A 15958-nucleotide genomic window follows, 5' to 3' on the forward strand; every position below is an offset into this window, starting at 1 on the left:
TAATAATTTACTGAAAACTGAAAAATTTTAAATTTTTTTTTTTTCGGAAAATTATTATGCTCCAAGTTTATGGATCTCTGAGCCATTGAAACTATGTAAAGCTTGAAATGGGGATACTGGATAGTCTCTTGAGACAATGAAATGGTTTTGAAGATTTTAATATCTTGAATTTTATCAAGGTTTTGTTAAAATTTGCAATTTTTTTCAAATTTTTAAAATGTTTGTCGTTTTCTGATTTTAACGATCATTACTGGCCAACGAAGCTTTTCAAGCCTCGGAGATGGGTTACTTGACATAACTCCAGAGACGAAAAGTAGTGTTAAACATTTGCACTGCGAAATCTGGAAGCTTTTCTTTTAAATTGCAATTTTTTTGCAAATTTTTAACATATCAGATTTTTTCAATTTGATTTATTTACTAACGATGCTAGAAAACTAAAAGTTGCAAAGTCGAATCAAGCTAAAGCTAGCCGCAATAAACCGTGGCTAGTTAGTGACGAAGCCAACTGCTCGCCGGTCGTTTTAGAGCAATTTGCCCGACGTTAGTCGATTATGTTTTTTTGGGCCTTTTTTTCTGTTTTTCTGCCTTTCAGAGTTTTTTTTTCATTTTCAGTTTTTTAATTAGGGTTGTGTTTGTTTACAGCGTATATGTTACAGTGAAAAGAATTATAGGTTTGATAGCAGACTTCTAAAATTAAAAATAAAATTGGCAGTTTTTTAAAAGTGCTTTTGAGCGTCGTGTGGCCGCTCAAGCAATCAGCAGAAACTTTAAAATTTGTTTTAAAGTTATTTTTAAAATTTTTTTATTACTTTATTACTTGAAATTATAAATTTTAGTTATTGTACAGGAGTATATTATTCTACGGAATTTCATCAACATAGTTCACATAGAAAAATATTTGTGTACATAATGTTAATCGGGTTTTGTTTATGGTAAACAATTGTGGCTCTTTTTCAGCAGTCTGTCGGGTATGTTTTCTAAGATATAGAGTTTGACTGAACAGAAATTTAGCATATTAGACAATCTGGTATCAAAAATTGTTATTGGAATCGTAACTACTCTTGAAAAATTACCACGAATATGTTTTCAGTGTTCTTTTCCTTTCCAATTTGTATCCTCTTTGTTTTTGTTCAAATTGAGTGATATAATGAAGAAAATAGTTTTGCTAGTTCAGTTAGTAGTTGGTTAGGGCTTTAGTTAATTTCTACTTCGAGTGAATTCCGGAGACTTCCGGCTATGTTTTTCAAGATCTGTTCACACATTTCCACGATTCTGAAGTCAAATTTAATCGATGATTTTGGTCTCGCCGAAAGGAAATGGATTTTAAGTTAGACTTTGATTTTTACTTTGTTTTAATCGATTTTTTTTGATTTTTTGCTGAAGCTGGCTACAACCGAAGGCATAAGGCAACTCCTTGCCTGTCATTTGATATCACTTTATCTGACGGTAGTCGATTTTTGTTTTTTTTATAGAACTGATTTCAAATTTTGTTAATGGCCGCCCTCATCTTCTCAGCCGGCTATTATAGTGCTCCTATTTTTTTTACTTCGTCGAACTTTTTCCGCTTTAACATTTTGCCGCGTTTTCGACATTTTGCGTGAAATCTTTTGGACTTCTCTAGGCTAGTTTCTCTCTTCTCTCATTCTGCTTAAAGTGAATTTGAACATCAGTTGCTCAGCAAAGCAATTCAAAATGAACAGAGTCAGTATAAAAAATTGAAGTCAGAAATAGAAACTGGATAAACCCATAAAGCCCATTTTTAGATGCCCGGTACTTGAACTTTGTTCTCATAAGTTTTAGTTACTATCTATAGTGCTTATTGGTATTGATACTAGACCCTGTAGCCTCTCACTGAGAGACAGAAGTATGTTCAACTACGAAATGCCATCAAAATAAATCGGACTTAAAAAATGTTTTTGTACAAAAATCTTTTTTTTCAATATCGTCTATTCTTTCAATCTCAATCATGCTTATTGGAATCAACGGCGGCTATTTTCCGGCAATCTGCCGGGTATGTTTTTGATTTTATATTGAAAATTACATAGAGCGATCGGTGTGATTCTAGTATCAGAAAACGATTGTACTGGAAGCAAAAATACTCATGATGAAGCTTCTCTACATATTTGGAGAGATGGAAAAAATCGACGAGTTCTTCAATGAGAAAGAAATTGAAGTGCAAGCGGTCACCTTCAATAAGGAAAGCAACACGAGGATGCTTAGAATGATAGCAGAGGCTTACGCTATCAAGGGTTAGTGCTTCTTGTGCATTATGATGTCCATATGCCTAATATGTGGATAATTGTCCCCACTGTTCAATTCAGACGCCTTAAAATCAAGTTATTTGAAAATGCTCCTAAAAAGTTAGAACGGATTTATTGCTGTAAATTGAATAGAGGGCGCGCTGAATTGCAAATTAAGTGCACAAGTGACTTGAGAGAATTCTTAATCCCTTTCGTAAAGCCTCTTTTGTTTTTTTTTGTTTCGTTGCCTCTGTCGTTGCAGTGTGCGAGTTTAATTTCGAAATGGTGCCATGGCGCAATTCCATCCACATCCTAGCGTGCCGAAATATTGTCCGTGACTAGTTGTTTGTTCTTACCCTAAGTAATGTCTGCGATGAGTGACTCATTTTAACTGCCCAAAACGCGAAGAGGACGTATTTTTCAAGTTGCTCTCATCCTTTAAAGCATCTGTACTCAGTGGGCGGTAGTTACTAGTGCAAATAAAATTATACAAAATGTGCTGAAATTGGTTTCTATTTCTTGCAATTTAATATACTGTAGTGTAAAAGAATTAGATTTATTAACATTTTAAACCCCTAATGCGGCTATAGGTGCCGTGTATATTAGCTGAACGGACTTTAACCAAAAAGGCTCATTAACCAATCAGATTTGAGAAAGCACAAATTTTATTGCGTGAATAACATGTTTGGCCGTGGTTTTTTGTTAGGTTGTGATAGATTAAAATCAAGTCCCATAGGCCAATGAGGCATGGCCAGGGCCCGCGAGGCATGGTCAAATTCGTTAATTTAATGAAAGCGAGTCAGATAATTGCGCGTCCCACTTGTGTTTGCTTACATCAATTCTCTCGGCAGTTAATTCTTCTAATGTTCCGTCGGCTAATTTTCACGTCCCATCTACTAAAGCTGTATACATTCAACCAATAAACTGAAAAACTTTTAATTGTTAGCTTCGAAGATAATTATGAGAAGTTTTTATTATAGCTGCGAAGCTGTAAGCTGAGCGAAGCTATATTGCGGTGCTCTTGGTTTTTACGACTCGGAGAGGAGTGTTGGAGAAGTCCTTTTTTTTAATCAATTTTATTGGAGTGATTTTTGAAGCGGGAAATGAAACGTTTGAAAACATTTGGAGTGGTTTTGGGGCTGAACAAAAGTTAAGAGCGGAGCGAAACGAGAGTGGTTTTGTTCATACCGCTGTTTTTGAGAGAGCGAGAAATTCTGTTAATTCTGACTTTAATGCTAATTTGGAGGGTTTTGATCAGTTTTGCTGATTTTTAGACGAAATTTAATGATTTTTTGCCTGTTTTTTTGTATTAATGCTTTAAGTGGGATTTGAATAGAACCTTTTTCTCTTTTTTCTAAGCGAGCGAAATTTTTTTGTTCACGTGGGGCATTTTAAAGCAGTTTTTTTTTTCATTTATTTTGGTTGAGGTTTGGTTATGATTTTGTTTTAATTTTAGGCTGGTTTCGGTAGTGGTTTGAAGGTTTCTGGAAATTAATATGAATTTATGATAAGTTGGAGGTTTTTAATGTATTTTGCTGGTTTCGGGCTAATTCTTGCGTTTTTTGACGATTATTTTGTTTTACTGGCTTCAAATGGGCATTGAGGAAACCCCTTCTACTTGAGAAATTTTATGACAACAATTGGTTACAGTTTTGTGGTTAAGAATCATTTTTTTGTTGAGAAATATGACAAAAAAATGGCGAAAATTGGAACTATTTTTCTTAATTTTTTTGCAGTTTTTCGTTTTTTTCTCTTTAGCTAAGCTTCTTTGCCTATTATGACTTGCCTATTGTTTTGCGAGCATCTGGATACCCTATTGGCTGAAGGGAATTTTGCTTTGGATTTATGTGTTTTTGAAATATTAAAAAAATTTAGTAACTTTTTCAGTTTTTCAGTGAAAGTTGTTTTTAAGAGCTTTTTTTTTCATAATTTTAGCCTAAAGTATTTTTTTTTCAAAATTCACATAAGTGGTTTTTGTAAGTACTAGTTGTTTTGATGAAGTTATTTTGGCAGAGATAGTTTTTTCGGGATCTCAATTTATAACAAAATTTGATCAGATTTTATATCATATTTTACAGATTTGTTTTTACTTTTTTGTTTCACGACTTTGTTTCAAGATAATCATAAATTAGCGAAGGCACGTTTTGTTTGATGAGTAGTTGGATGGTGTTCAAATGGATTTTCGCTTCGAGTCGTTTCCGGAATTCTTACGGCTATGTTTTTTGTTTCGTCGCCTGACGCTCTTTTTTCGTTTTACATTTGTTCACGCAGCAAAGCTGGAAAAGTTTAATTTTCTGAATGACTTCTTCCTCTCACTAACGGAATTTGCGCGCGTGTCGTCATTTCTCACTCGCTTTTGCAAAAGTTTTTAGGTTAATTGCGTGATTAGATTTTGATCATACGTGACTTACCTCACTCAATAAAATGTTTTTTGCACTTTAAAACTTAAGTTTAGTTTGAATTTGTTTAAGGTCACAGGAACTCATTTGTGCAGTAAAGGTCCCTAATAAGAGGCTTCTGCGGAATGCATTTTCAAACTTTATTTGTCGCCGAATATTTTTTACCTAGTTTTTTGAGCGGCGTCGATTTTTTTTTTTCAATTTGGATCTGTATGTTTCTATCTCTTATATGGCACTCAGGTCTATTCTTTTGCGGCTATTCCGGCCATCTGCGGGCTATATTAACTGAATGGTTGTAAGCTTAGTGTAACTATTTTTGCGGTACTTTTGGTTAATAGCCGTGAAGCGATAGCTGAGGCTATTATTGGCTTTCTCTTGGTTTTTTGATTTACTTCAAGATTTTTGTTACGACCATATGACGTCACAGCCACTTCAAGTCTATTTTCTGTTCATTCGTTTATGTAATATCAACTGAATTACGGTTGTGACGCCCTTTTTTACTCTTTGTGGAGCTAGTTTTTTCGTTCATTCGCGTGATTAAATTTTTGGTCACACGTGACTTACCTCACTCTTAAAAATGACTTCCTCACTCTAAAATGACTTTACTTTGCTTTAATTCGAAGATATAAGGTCAAAAGAGTGCTTGTCACTCTAATTGAAGGTTTTTAAGAGCAGCTAATAGAAACAGCAATAAGTTATGCAGATTCTTAATCAAAATTTAACATCTCAGCCCTTAATGAAAAGAATAAGTTTTTTTTTTGGTCTGTCTTTTTTGCCTTCGTTTTGAGACTACAGATCTATGAAGCTATTGCGGCCTTTTTCTGGCAATTTGCCAGCTATGGTTTTTAATAGCCGCGAATTTCTGCTTTTGCCTTCTGGGCTATGTTTAACTGGTTTTATTGCAATGCTTGCACTAGAAATTCGTTCTACTCTATTTGGATTAACAATAGACTCGACTTTCTCAAAAATATATTGACGTCTCGATTGTTATCGAAATACTTCAACTAAACCAACTAATAGCAACCAAGAATAATTGGACGATTCGCTCTTTAAAGAGAAGTGCGACAGTCAAAAACATAAGTCACGATAACTGTTAAAACAAAATTTATCTTAAGCTGAAACAGGAACTGACGCTCCAATTTGCTGTATTTTGCTCAACGCAGTGCGTGCTGTATACGCACAGAGGGGGCGTAGGATATTAGGCGAAAACTCGATTAGGCGAACACATTTTTTGTAGCCATTAGGCAAAAATTTTGAACTACAATTTTGTGGACTCTAGGCGAATACCAATTAAAACTTTTTATAAGCAGTAATTGAAAATCCATTTGATGCGGTAAAGTACTCAAGTGTCCCTAACAATTGTCTCAACATTATAGTTGCTTACAAAACCGGGCACATTTAATATTATTCATTGGTAGCGCTTCATTTCATGCCCGTTCAGCAGTTATGGTAGATTTTTTTACGTCCCATAACTCTAAAACTATTTAAAATGAAGAAACAAATTGTTGCATAATGTTTTTGACTCTTTCCTCCGTATTGTTTCGCCGAATACTTTTGCCGGAATGTTACCGAGAGGCTAAGATAATTTGATAAAATGAAACATTTTATTTTAAATGTGATTTATGTACTCATTTTCTTGTACGGACAATTGCTAGGAACATTTGAGTACTTTCTAGCGTCACGTGGATTTTGAATTACCGCTTATAAGTATTTTAATTGGTATTCGCCTAATGTCTACAAAACTTCAGTTCAAAATTTTTGCCGAATGGCTATAAAAAATGTGTCCGCCTAATCGAATTTTCGCCTAATATCCCATCACCCACACAGAGTCACTCTCTCTCTCATTTGTGTTGTCAGTGCCTACATTTTCTCATTAAGGGTTTCTATGAAAAATTTATGGGTTACAATTATGGTGGTCAGTTCAAAGGCAACCTAGTTTGTGGTGCTCTCACGCATAATTTGCAACAACGATTTGGCCCTGTTGATCATCTTGTTCTTTGCTAAAATTGTAAATTGATATGATTGAGCAAGTTGCCGGCCTTCATTCGCGAATAAAGATGCAGTTCACAATATCTCGAATCTAAATAGTTACTTCATTTCAATTATCTCAATTTTAAACAATTTCAGGTCTTCAACTGGAGTTCTTTGTTGCTAACGAAGACTCAGCTAGATTGAAGGCACCACGTAGTGAGTCCAGTCCTAGGAGATATTTTGAGCTGTCATCCAAGGTTTGTCTCAGCTTCCTCAAATGTCTGGACAGTATTGGAGGACCCGGGATGCCTGGAAGTGTCACTGGGATGTCATCTGCAACCTCGCCAGTCGGTGGGGCTCCTGCTTTCTCTAGCACGAACCAATTTGCAGGTATGTTAAACTCAAGCATTTTCTCTAGCTGTAAGTCAAAATATTGAAAGACTTTACTAGTTGCAAAGCGATTGCTGAGGCTATTATTGGCGTTCTCTAGTTCTTACTTATAATTCAAAGAATTCGAATTGTATTGGGGCATTGTATTGTATTTTTAAGATCTGTTCACACATTTTCATAGTTTTTTGTGTTTAATTGAAAAGATGATTTTGGTCACGCCGAAACAGGAAGTGGAGCGAAAAAGCGAGTGGTTTTGCGGCGTAAAATGTTATTACTCTAATTTTCAATTAGTGAGAAAACGCTGTTTGAACAATAATTCGCTTTCTCGCTAGTGATTTTTTGTTCACATGCGGCTATTTCACTTTGATTTTTACTATTTTTCGATTTTTTGGATCAGATTTTTTTCTAAATGGTTTTCCCAATCCATTCATAGTTAATTTTGGGTCTAGTTTTTTATTAGAATCAAATTTACATTTCTCGCTAGTCGTTTTTTTCCCGCTAGCGGCATTTTGACATTTTTTTCTTTTTTGTTTTTTTATCTGATTTTTTGAGAAATGGTTTTCACATGTCACTCGTAGTCCGTTCTAGGTCGTTTTTTGTTTAGTCAATGAAATTTCTTTGAATCGTACGTCAGGACTTGTTCTGCTATGTTTTTTTTATTTCGTCGTCGCGATTTTTGTTACGACCATATAACGTCACAACCACTTCAAATCTGCTTTTTGTTCATTCGTTCATGCAATTTCAATTGAAGTGCGTGCGTGACGTCATTTTTCGCTCTTAGTGGAGCGAGTCTTTTTGTTCATGCGCGTGATTAAATTTTTGGTAACACTTGACTTACCTCACTCTCAAAAATGACTTCCTCAATTTGAAATTGACTTTTATTTACTTTAGTTCAAAGAGATAGGGTCAAATGGGTGTGTGTCACTCTAAACGAAGGTTATTTGAGAGGAGCTAATAGAGGCAGCAAAAACTTATACAGATTTTTGATCAAAATACAACATATCAGCCTTCAATGAAAAGACGAATTTTTTGCTCTGTCTTTTTTACTGTTTTTTTGAGACTGCAGATCTATGAATCTATTGCGGCTATTTTCTGGCAATCTGCCAGCTCAGTTTTTGCGTCCAAGCTAGAATGTTTGGCAGAAATAGTTCTGTCTAATGGTGTTTCGAAGAGATTAGTTTGCTTAGTGTGTCCAGTTATCTCGCAAAATTATCAAAAATATGAAGAAATCTAATGATATCGACAGTTTTTAGTTTGATCACAGCTGTAGATATCTTGAGTTTAAAGCAGATAATAATTTCGCATTAACTTCTCATATTGGTCATTTAAAAAATGGGCGAAGTAATGTTGCATTCTAGGTTGTACTAAAGCTGACGTAACGGACTTCTGCGTCAAAATTAACTACGGCATCCATTTGTAATCTTAGTTCTGAAGGAGTGTAACGTAGCGTGGTCTTTCCTCTTTTCAAAACTAGTTCCTAATAAAATTGAATTACATAGGTGGAGGCAGTGGTGGATCTGGGGCTACTAGTCCAGTGTCTCTGCAGATGGGTAACACAACTGCCCCCAATGTCACCAACTTCCTTGAGTATGCTGTGCATAGAGTACCCTCAATGCTCTTCATGGAGGGGTAATTTGAGTTTAAATCCTTTTATTCAACCTCTTTGGCTGTAGTCTTAAAAAGCATTTTGTTCACCGCAAATATTTTCAGGAGCATCGACGAGAGTGTGAACAAGTTGCGAGAGGATCTGCAGAAATCAGAAATGCGCCACGCTTCGGAGCTTCGAGCGGTAAGCGTTGCTATTTTTTTTTGTAGAGAATTAGTTTGAAGTGCAGCCTTCTTATTTCAACTGAACTGGCATGAAGAAATGAATCTAAGTGAATGAATCTGAAGAAATGAATGACAACTTACTTCAGAGTAATTCTTAGTTACAACTTCTCGCTTATAACTTCAGGATGTTTCAGCTTCTAGCAAGACAACTGGCGGAAATTTTGATGAGATTTGTGAGCGAGAGCACCTATCATACCTTGTCGGACCCTCGAGTGGCTGGGGGGTTGTCTCGGATGGCTACAGATGAGGGCGGTGGTCTTGCGGCTTCGGGAGCAAAAAATCTGTCGGGACCTGCGTTGGGTAGATCTCTCGGCTCTCAACAGACTGCAATGTCTCAGAGTACGAACAACCTGACCAAAATGAGGACCCGAACATCTACCTATCCCAAGTGAGAATCCGAATCAAGTTCCTAACAATCGTGGGGTGCATTATATCCTAGGGTGGTTAAAAAAAGTCTATAAAGGTATTATAAGGAAAATTTAAAAACGTGCGCATAAGCTGAAAACGTCATCTGACTTCATCATCTAGTGCGATATAACCCTGAAAACCCTAGCTATATAGATTAGACTGCTGTATGTTTTTCCTATTTTTATTAATTCGAGATGTCCGTTTTTATTCGACTGGGTTATTAGTCTTGGTATGTGCTATTGCAGTATGGATGCTGCTGAGACATACGTGCCACAAAGCAGAACTGAAGAGATCCTGCTGTTGCTGCTCATCACTGAAGCACTGGTACGTAGAGAAACTGAAAATTTGAGTTTATTCCAAAGACGGAAACAAACATCCATGACAGACAATATTCTAAAATATTCAGCTGAACTGTCCTGTAATTTAGCTGAGAACCTCAATCTCATAGGAGAAATTGTTGAATGATGCGTGGCTAATGGGGGGATAAAAATCAAGGTCCTCATTATGAGAGGTGTAAAACTTGAGACGATTGGCGAATTGGCCGAAATGAGAATTTAAACCTACCCGACTGCGCACCAATTCTAATGGCTGGACGAACTAATGTTATTTTGACCAATCAGACTTTTAGACCGATCAGAATTAACTAGTCGGCTAAATTTCTTTTTTAATAGCCGCACAGCGATAGCTGGGGCTATTCTTGGCCTTCTCTTGGTTTTTTTTACAATTCAAAGAATTTGAATTGTATGGGGGCGCTGTCTTTTTTTTACGACTCGAAGAGGAGTATTGGAGAAGTCCTTTTTACAATTCAAAGAATTTGAATTGTATTGGGGCGCTGTCTTTTTTTTATAAGATCTGTTTACACATTTTCATGATTTTTGAAGTCAAATTGGAGTATTGATTTTGGTCACGCCGAAACAGGAAGTGGAGCGAAAAAGCGAGTGGTTTTGCGGCGTGAAATTTTTTCGCTCTAAATTTAAAGTAGATTGAGAAAACGGTGTTTGAACAAAAATTCGCTTTCTCGCTAGTGTTTTTTTGTTCACATGCGGCAATTTCACTTTGATTTTACAGTTTTTTCGATTTTTTGGATCGAATTTTTTTCTAAATGGTTTTCCCAATACATTCATAGTCCGTTCTTGGTCTAGTTTTCTGTTTAGTCAATGATAATTCTTAGAATTGTACGTCAGGACTTGTCCTGCTATGTTTTTTTAATCAATTTTATTGGAGTGATTTTTCAAGCGGGAAATCAAAGGCGTCAAAAAATTTGGAATGATTTTGGCTCTGAACAAAAGTGAAGAGTGGAGCGAAAAGAGTGGTTTTTGTTCATACCGCTGTTTTTGAGAGAGCGAAAAATTGATGTGAAAAAATTTTCTCTAAGCGAGCGAATTTTTTTTGTTCACGTGCGGCATTTTAAAGCAGTTTTTTTTTCATTTATTTTTGGTTAAGAGGTTTGGTTATGATTTTGTTGTAATTTTATTCTGGTTTCGGTAGTGGTTTAAAGGTTTCTGGAAATTCATATGAATTTTATTATAATTCGGAGGTTTTTAATGTATTTTGCTGATTTTCGGGCTAATTTATTTTGTTTTACTGGCTCAAATGGGTATTGAAGAAACCACTTCTACTTGAGCAAATTTATGATAACAATTGGTTATAGTTTTGTGGGTATGAATCTTTTTGTTAGAAATATGGCAAAAAATGGCGAAAATTGAAACTATTTTTCTTAATTTTTTGCTGTTTTTCGTTTTCTGTTTTTAGCTAATTTTCTTAAACTATTATGACTTGCCTATTGTTTTGCGATCATCTGGATACCCTATTGGTTGAAGGGAATTTCTTTTTTGGATTCATATGCTTTTGAAATATTAAAGAAATTTAACTTTTTCCAGTTTTTCAGTGAAAGTTGTGAGCTTTTTTTCATAATTTAGCCTAAAGTATTTTTTAAAAATTCATGTTTTTTTTGTAAGTACTAGTTGTTCTGATGAAGTTATTTTGGTAGAGATAGTTTTTTCGGGATCTCAACTTATAACAAAATTTGATCAGATTTTTTATCATATTTTAACGGATTTGATTTCATTGTTTTTACTTTTTTGTTTCATGGTTTTGTTTCAAGGTAATCATAAATAAGTGGAAGCACGTTTTGTTTGATGAGTAGTTGGATGGCGTTTAACTGGATTTTCACTTCGAGTCGTTTCCGGAATTCCGGCTATGTTTTTTTTTAAGATCTGTTCACACATTTTCATGATTTTTGAAGTCAAATTGGAGTAGTGATTTTGGTCACGCCGAAACAGGAAATGGAGCGAAAAAGCGAGTGGTTTTGCGGCGTGAATTTTTTTCGCTCTAATTTCAAAGTAGAGTGTGAAAATGGTGTTCGAACAAAAATTCGGTTTATCGGTAGTGGTTTTTTGTTCACATGCGGCAATTTCACTCTGATTTTTACTGTTTTTTCGATTTTTTGGATCGAATTTTTTTCTAAATGGTTTTCCCAATACATTCATAGTCCGTTCTTGGTCTAGTTTTCTGTTTAGTCAATGATAATTCTTAGAATTGTACGTCAGGACTTGTCCTGCTATGTTTTTTTTTAATCAATTTTATTGGAGTGATTTTTCAAGCGGGAAATCAAAGGCGTCAAAAAATTTGGAATGATTTTGGCTCTGAACAAAAGTGAAGAGTGGAGCGAAAAGAGTGGTTTTTGTTCGTACCGCTGTTTTTGAGAGAGCGAAAAATTGATGTGAAAAAATTTTCTCTAAGCGAGCGAAGTTTTTTTGTTCACGTGCGGCATTTTAAAGCAGTTTTTTTTTATTTATTTCGGTTACGAGGTTTGGTTATGGTTTTGTTTTAATTTTATTCTGGTTTCGGTAGTGGTTTAAAGGTTTCTGGAAATTCATATGAATTTTATTATAATTCGGAGGTTTTTAATGTATTTTGCTGATTTTCGGGCTAATTTATTTTGTTTTACTGGCTCAAATGGGTATTGAAGAAACCACTTCTACTTGAGCAAATTTATGATAACAATTGGTTATAGTTTTGTGGGTAAGAATCTTTTTGTTAGAAATATGGCAAAAAATGGCGAAAATTGAAACTATTTTTCTTAATTTTTTGCTGTTTCTCGTTTTCTGTTTTTAGCTAATTTTCTTAGCCTATTATGACTTGCCTATTGTTTTGCGATCATCTGGATACCCTATTGGTTGAAGGGAATTTCTTTTTTGGATTCATATGCTTTTGAAATATTAAGGAAATTTAACTTTTTCCAGTTTTTCAGTGAAAGTTGTGAGCTTTTTTTCATAATTTAGCCTAAAGTATTTTTTAAAAATTCACATGTTGTTTTTGTAAGTACTAGTTGTTCTGATGAAGTTATTTTGGTAGAGATAGTTTTTTCGGGATCTCAACTTATAACAAAATTTGATCAGATTTTTTATCATATTTTAACAGATTTGATTTCATTGTTTTTACCTTTTTGTTTCATGGTTTTGTTTCAAGGTAATCATAAATAAGTGGAAGCACGTTTTGTTTGATGAGTAGTTGGATGGCGTTTAACTGGATTTTCACTTCGAGTCGTTTCCGGAATTCCGGCTATGTTTTTTTTTAAGATCTGTTCACACATTTTCATGATTTTTGAAGTCAAATTGGAGTAGTGATTTTGGTCACGCCGAAACAGGAAATGGAGCGAAAAAGCGAGTGGTTTTGCGGCGTGAATTTTTTTCGCTCTAATTTCAAAGTAGAGTGTGAAAATGGTGTTCGAACAAAAATTCGGTTTATCGGTAGTGGTTTTTTGTTCACATGCGGCAATTTCACTCTGATTTTTACTGTTTTTTCGATTTTTTGGATCGAATTTTGTTCTAAATGGTTTTCCCAATACATTCATAGTCCGTTCTTGGTCTAGTTTTCTGTTTAGTCAATGATAATTCTTAGAATTGTACGTCAGGACTTGTCCTGCTATGTTTTTTTTTAATCAATTTTATTGGAGTGATTTTTCAAGCGGGAAATCAAAGGCGTCAAAAAATTTGGAATGATTTTGGCTCTGAACAAAAGTGAAGAGTGGAGCGAAAAGAGTGGTTTTTGTTCATACCGCTGTTTTTGAGAGAGCGAAAAATTGATGTGAAAAAATTTTCTCTAAGCGAGCGAATTTTTTTTGTTCACGTGCGGCATTTTAAAGCAGTTTTTTTTTCATTTATTTTGGTTAAGAAGTTTGGTTTTGATTTTGTTTTATTTTTATTCTGGTTTCGGTAGTGGTTTAAAGGTTTCTGGAAATTCATATGAATTTTATTATAATTCGGAGGTTTTTAATGTATTTTGCTGATTTTCGGGCTAATTTATTTTGTTTTACTGGCTCAAATGGGTATTGAAAAAACCACTTCTACTTGAGCAAATTTATGATAACAATTGGTTATAGTTTTGTGGGTAAGAATCTTTTTGTTAGAAATATGGCAAAAAATGGCGAAAATTGAAACTATTTTTCTTAATTTTTTGCTGTTTTTCGTTTTCTGTTTTTAGCTAATTTTCTTAGCCTATTATGTCTTGCCTATTGTTTTGCGATCATCTGGATACCCTATTGGTTGAAGGGAATTTCTTTTTTGGATTTATATGCTTTTGAAATATTAAAGAAATTTAACTTTTTCCAGTTTTTCAGTGAAAGTTGAGCTTTTTTTCATAATTTAGCCTAGTATTTTTTAAAAATTCACATGTTGTTTTTGTAAGTACTAGTTGTTCTGATGAAGTTATTTTGGTAGAGATAGTTTTTTCGGGATCTCAACTTATAACAAAATTTGATCAGATTTTTTATCATATTTTAACAGATTTGATTTCATTGTTTTTACCTTTTTGTTTCATGGTTTTGTTTCAAGGTAATCATAAATAAGTGGAAGCACGTTTTGTTTGATGAGTAGTTGGATGGCGTTTAACTGGATTTTCACTTCGAGTCGTTTCCGGAATTCCGGCTATGTTTTTTTTTAAGATCTGTTCACACATTTTCATGATTTTTGAAGTCAAATTGGAGTAGTGATTTTGGTCACGCCGAAACAGGAAATGGAGCGAAAAAGCGAGTGGTTTTGCGGCGTGAATTTTTTTCGCTCTAATTTCAAAGTAGAGTGTGAAAATGGTGTTCGAACAAAAATTCGGTTTATCGGTAGTGGTTTTTTGTTCACATGCGGCAATTTCACTCTGATTTTTACTGTTTTTTCGATTTTTTGGATCGGATTTTTTTCTAAATGGTCTTCCCAATCCATTCACAGCTCATTCTAGGCCTAATTTTTTGTTTGCATTAAATTTTCAGTTCTCGCTAGTGGTTTTTTTGTTCACATGCGGCATTTTGACATTAGTTTTTTTTTTTCGTAATTTTTGATCTGATTTTTTTCAAAATGGTTTTCTCAATTCACTCATAGTCCATTCTAGGTCTAGTTTTTCTGTTTAGTCAATGAAAATTCTTTGAATTGTACGTCAGGACTTGTTCTTTGTTCTGCTATGTTTTTTTATTTCGTCGTCATGATTTTTGTTACGACCATATGACGTCACAGCCACTTTTTGTTCATTCGCTCATGCAATTTCAACTGAATTGCATGCGTGACGTCATTTTTCGCTCTTAGTGGAGCCAGTTTTTTGTTCATTCGCGTGATTAAATTTTTGGTCACACTTGACTTACCTCACTCTCAAAAATGACTTCCTCACTTTGAAATTGACTTTTATTTACTTTAATTCAAAGAGATAAGGTCAAATGGGCGTGTGTCACTCTAAATGAAGGTTATTTGAGATCAGCTAATAGAGGCAGCAATAACTACAGATTTTTAACCAAAATATTACAGATGAGCCTTTAATGAAAAGACAAATTTTTTGGTGTGTTTTTTTTACTGTTTTTTTTTAGACTGCCGATCTACGAATCTATTGCGGCTATTTTCTGGCAATCTGCCAGCTATGTTTCCTTGTTTAAATTATTTGTCGGTCAATATTCGCAGCACCAAATTTAGGTTCCATCATAAAAATAGGTTCTGTTATGGGTAGAAAAATTTTATTACGAGTGTAGATAATATTTTTTACGCATGTAGATATCGAAGGAATTGGTGCTTGACATGGGAACTGAGCACGCCGTGTTGAGGAACAAAAAGCTTAATGAGGAGAAATTTGTGTTGGATCTGCTCACTATTGTGCTCATAAATGGACAGCAGTACAACCTACTCGCACAGGTACAGTAACTCACCCGTCTTTTGTCCTCATTCAGTGCATGCTTTATGGCTTTGTGCTTAATTCGTTTAAAAGGACGTTTGAAGCCTAGACATATTTTGGAATGAGTTTTCTGTGCACGGCTGTTGGATTTTTGTGTGATCTATCAAATTGGAGTTGAGAGATTTGAGTTCAGTTAAGTTCAATTCCGTATTAATTGCTGTCAGTTTTAATTAACATCAAATCGGATGTAACTAAAACGTGAGATGGAAATTTTGGACTTAATTAAATTGGACCTGATTACAGGCAGTGGAAAGAGGGATGTCGGTGGCATTCGAAGATATCGAGATGTGGTTCAAGTTTGGCCTGTCCTTAATCAGCGCACACAAATACTCTCGAGGAATAATAGTGCTGCAGGAATGTGCCAAATTGGACTCTAGCAACTATATCTACCATAGTTTAATAGCTAGAGTGGCACTACAGAATACCAGGTATTAATTTATTTCGCCTTCCCCAAGATCTTAATTATTCAAGATTAATCCTACTAAAATTTCAAGGTATTTAAAAATTCAAGAT

The 15958-nt window shown here is 34.7% G+C and overlaps 1 protein-coding gene across 2 annotated transcripts in view; it reads left to right on the forward strand.

Annotated features, from left to right (window-relative positions):
- The window catches only part of LOC142341467 (tetratricopeptide repeat protein 7B-like), a 571721-nt gene that overhangs the window by 485504 nt on the left and 70259 nt on the right, over positions 1-15958 (forward strand). For both annotated transcript variants that reach the window (XM_075392426.1, XM_075392427.1), the window contains 8 exons: positions 2066-2249; positions 6767-7000; positions 8500-8629; positions 8711-8789; positions 8965-9218; positions 9484-9562; positions 15268-15405; positions 15689-15873. In XM_075392426.1, coding sequence (XP_075248541.1) covers positions 2066-2249; positions 6767-7000; positions 8500-8629; positions 8711-8789; positions 8965-9218; positions 9484-9562; positions 15268-15405; positions 15689-15873 — 1283 coding nt within the window. The remainder of the gene's footprint in view (positions 1-2065; positions 2250-6766; positions 7001-8499; positions 8630-8710; positions 8790-8964; positions 9219-9483; positions 9563-15267; positions 15406-15688; positions 15874-15958) is intronic.

This window comes from Convolutriloba macropyga, chromosome 6 (assembly GCF_964194025.1).
Source record: "Convolutriloba macropyga chromosome 6, txConMacr16.3, whole genome shotgun sequence".
NCBI lineage: Eukaryota > Metazoa > Xenacoelomorpha > Acoela > Convolutidae > Convolutriloba > Convolutriloba macropyga.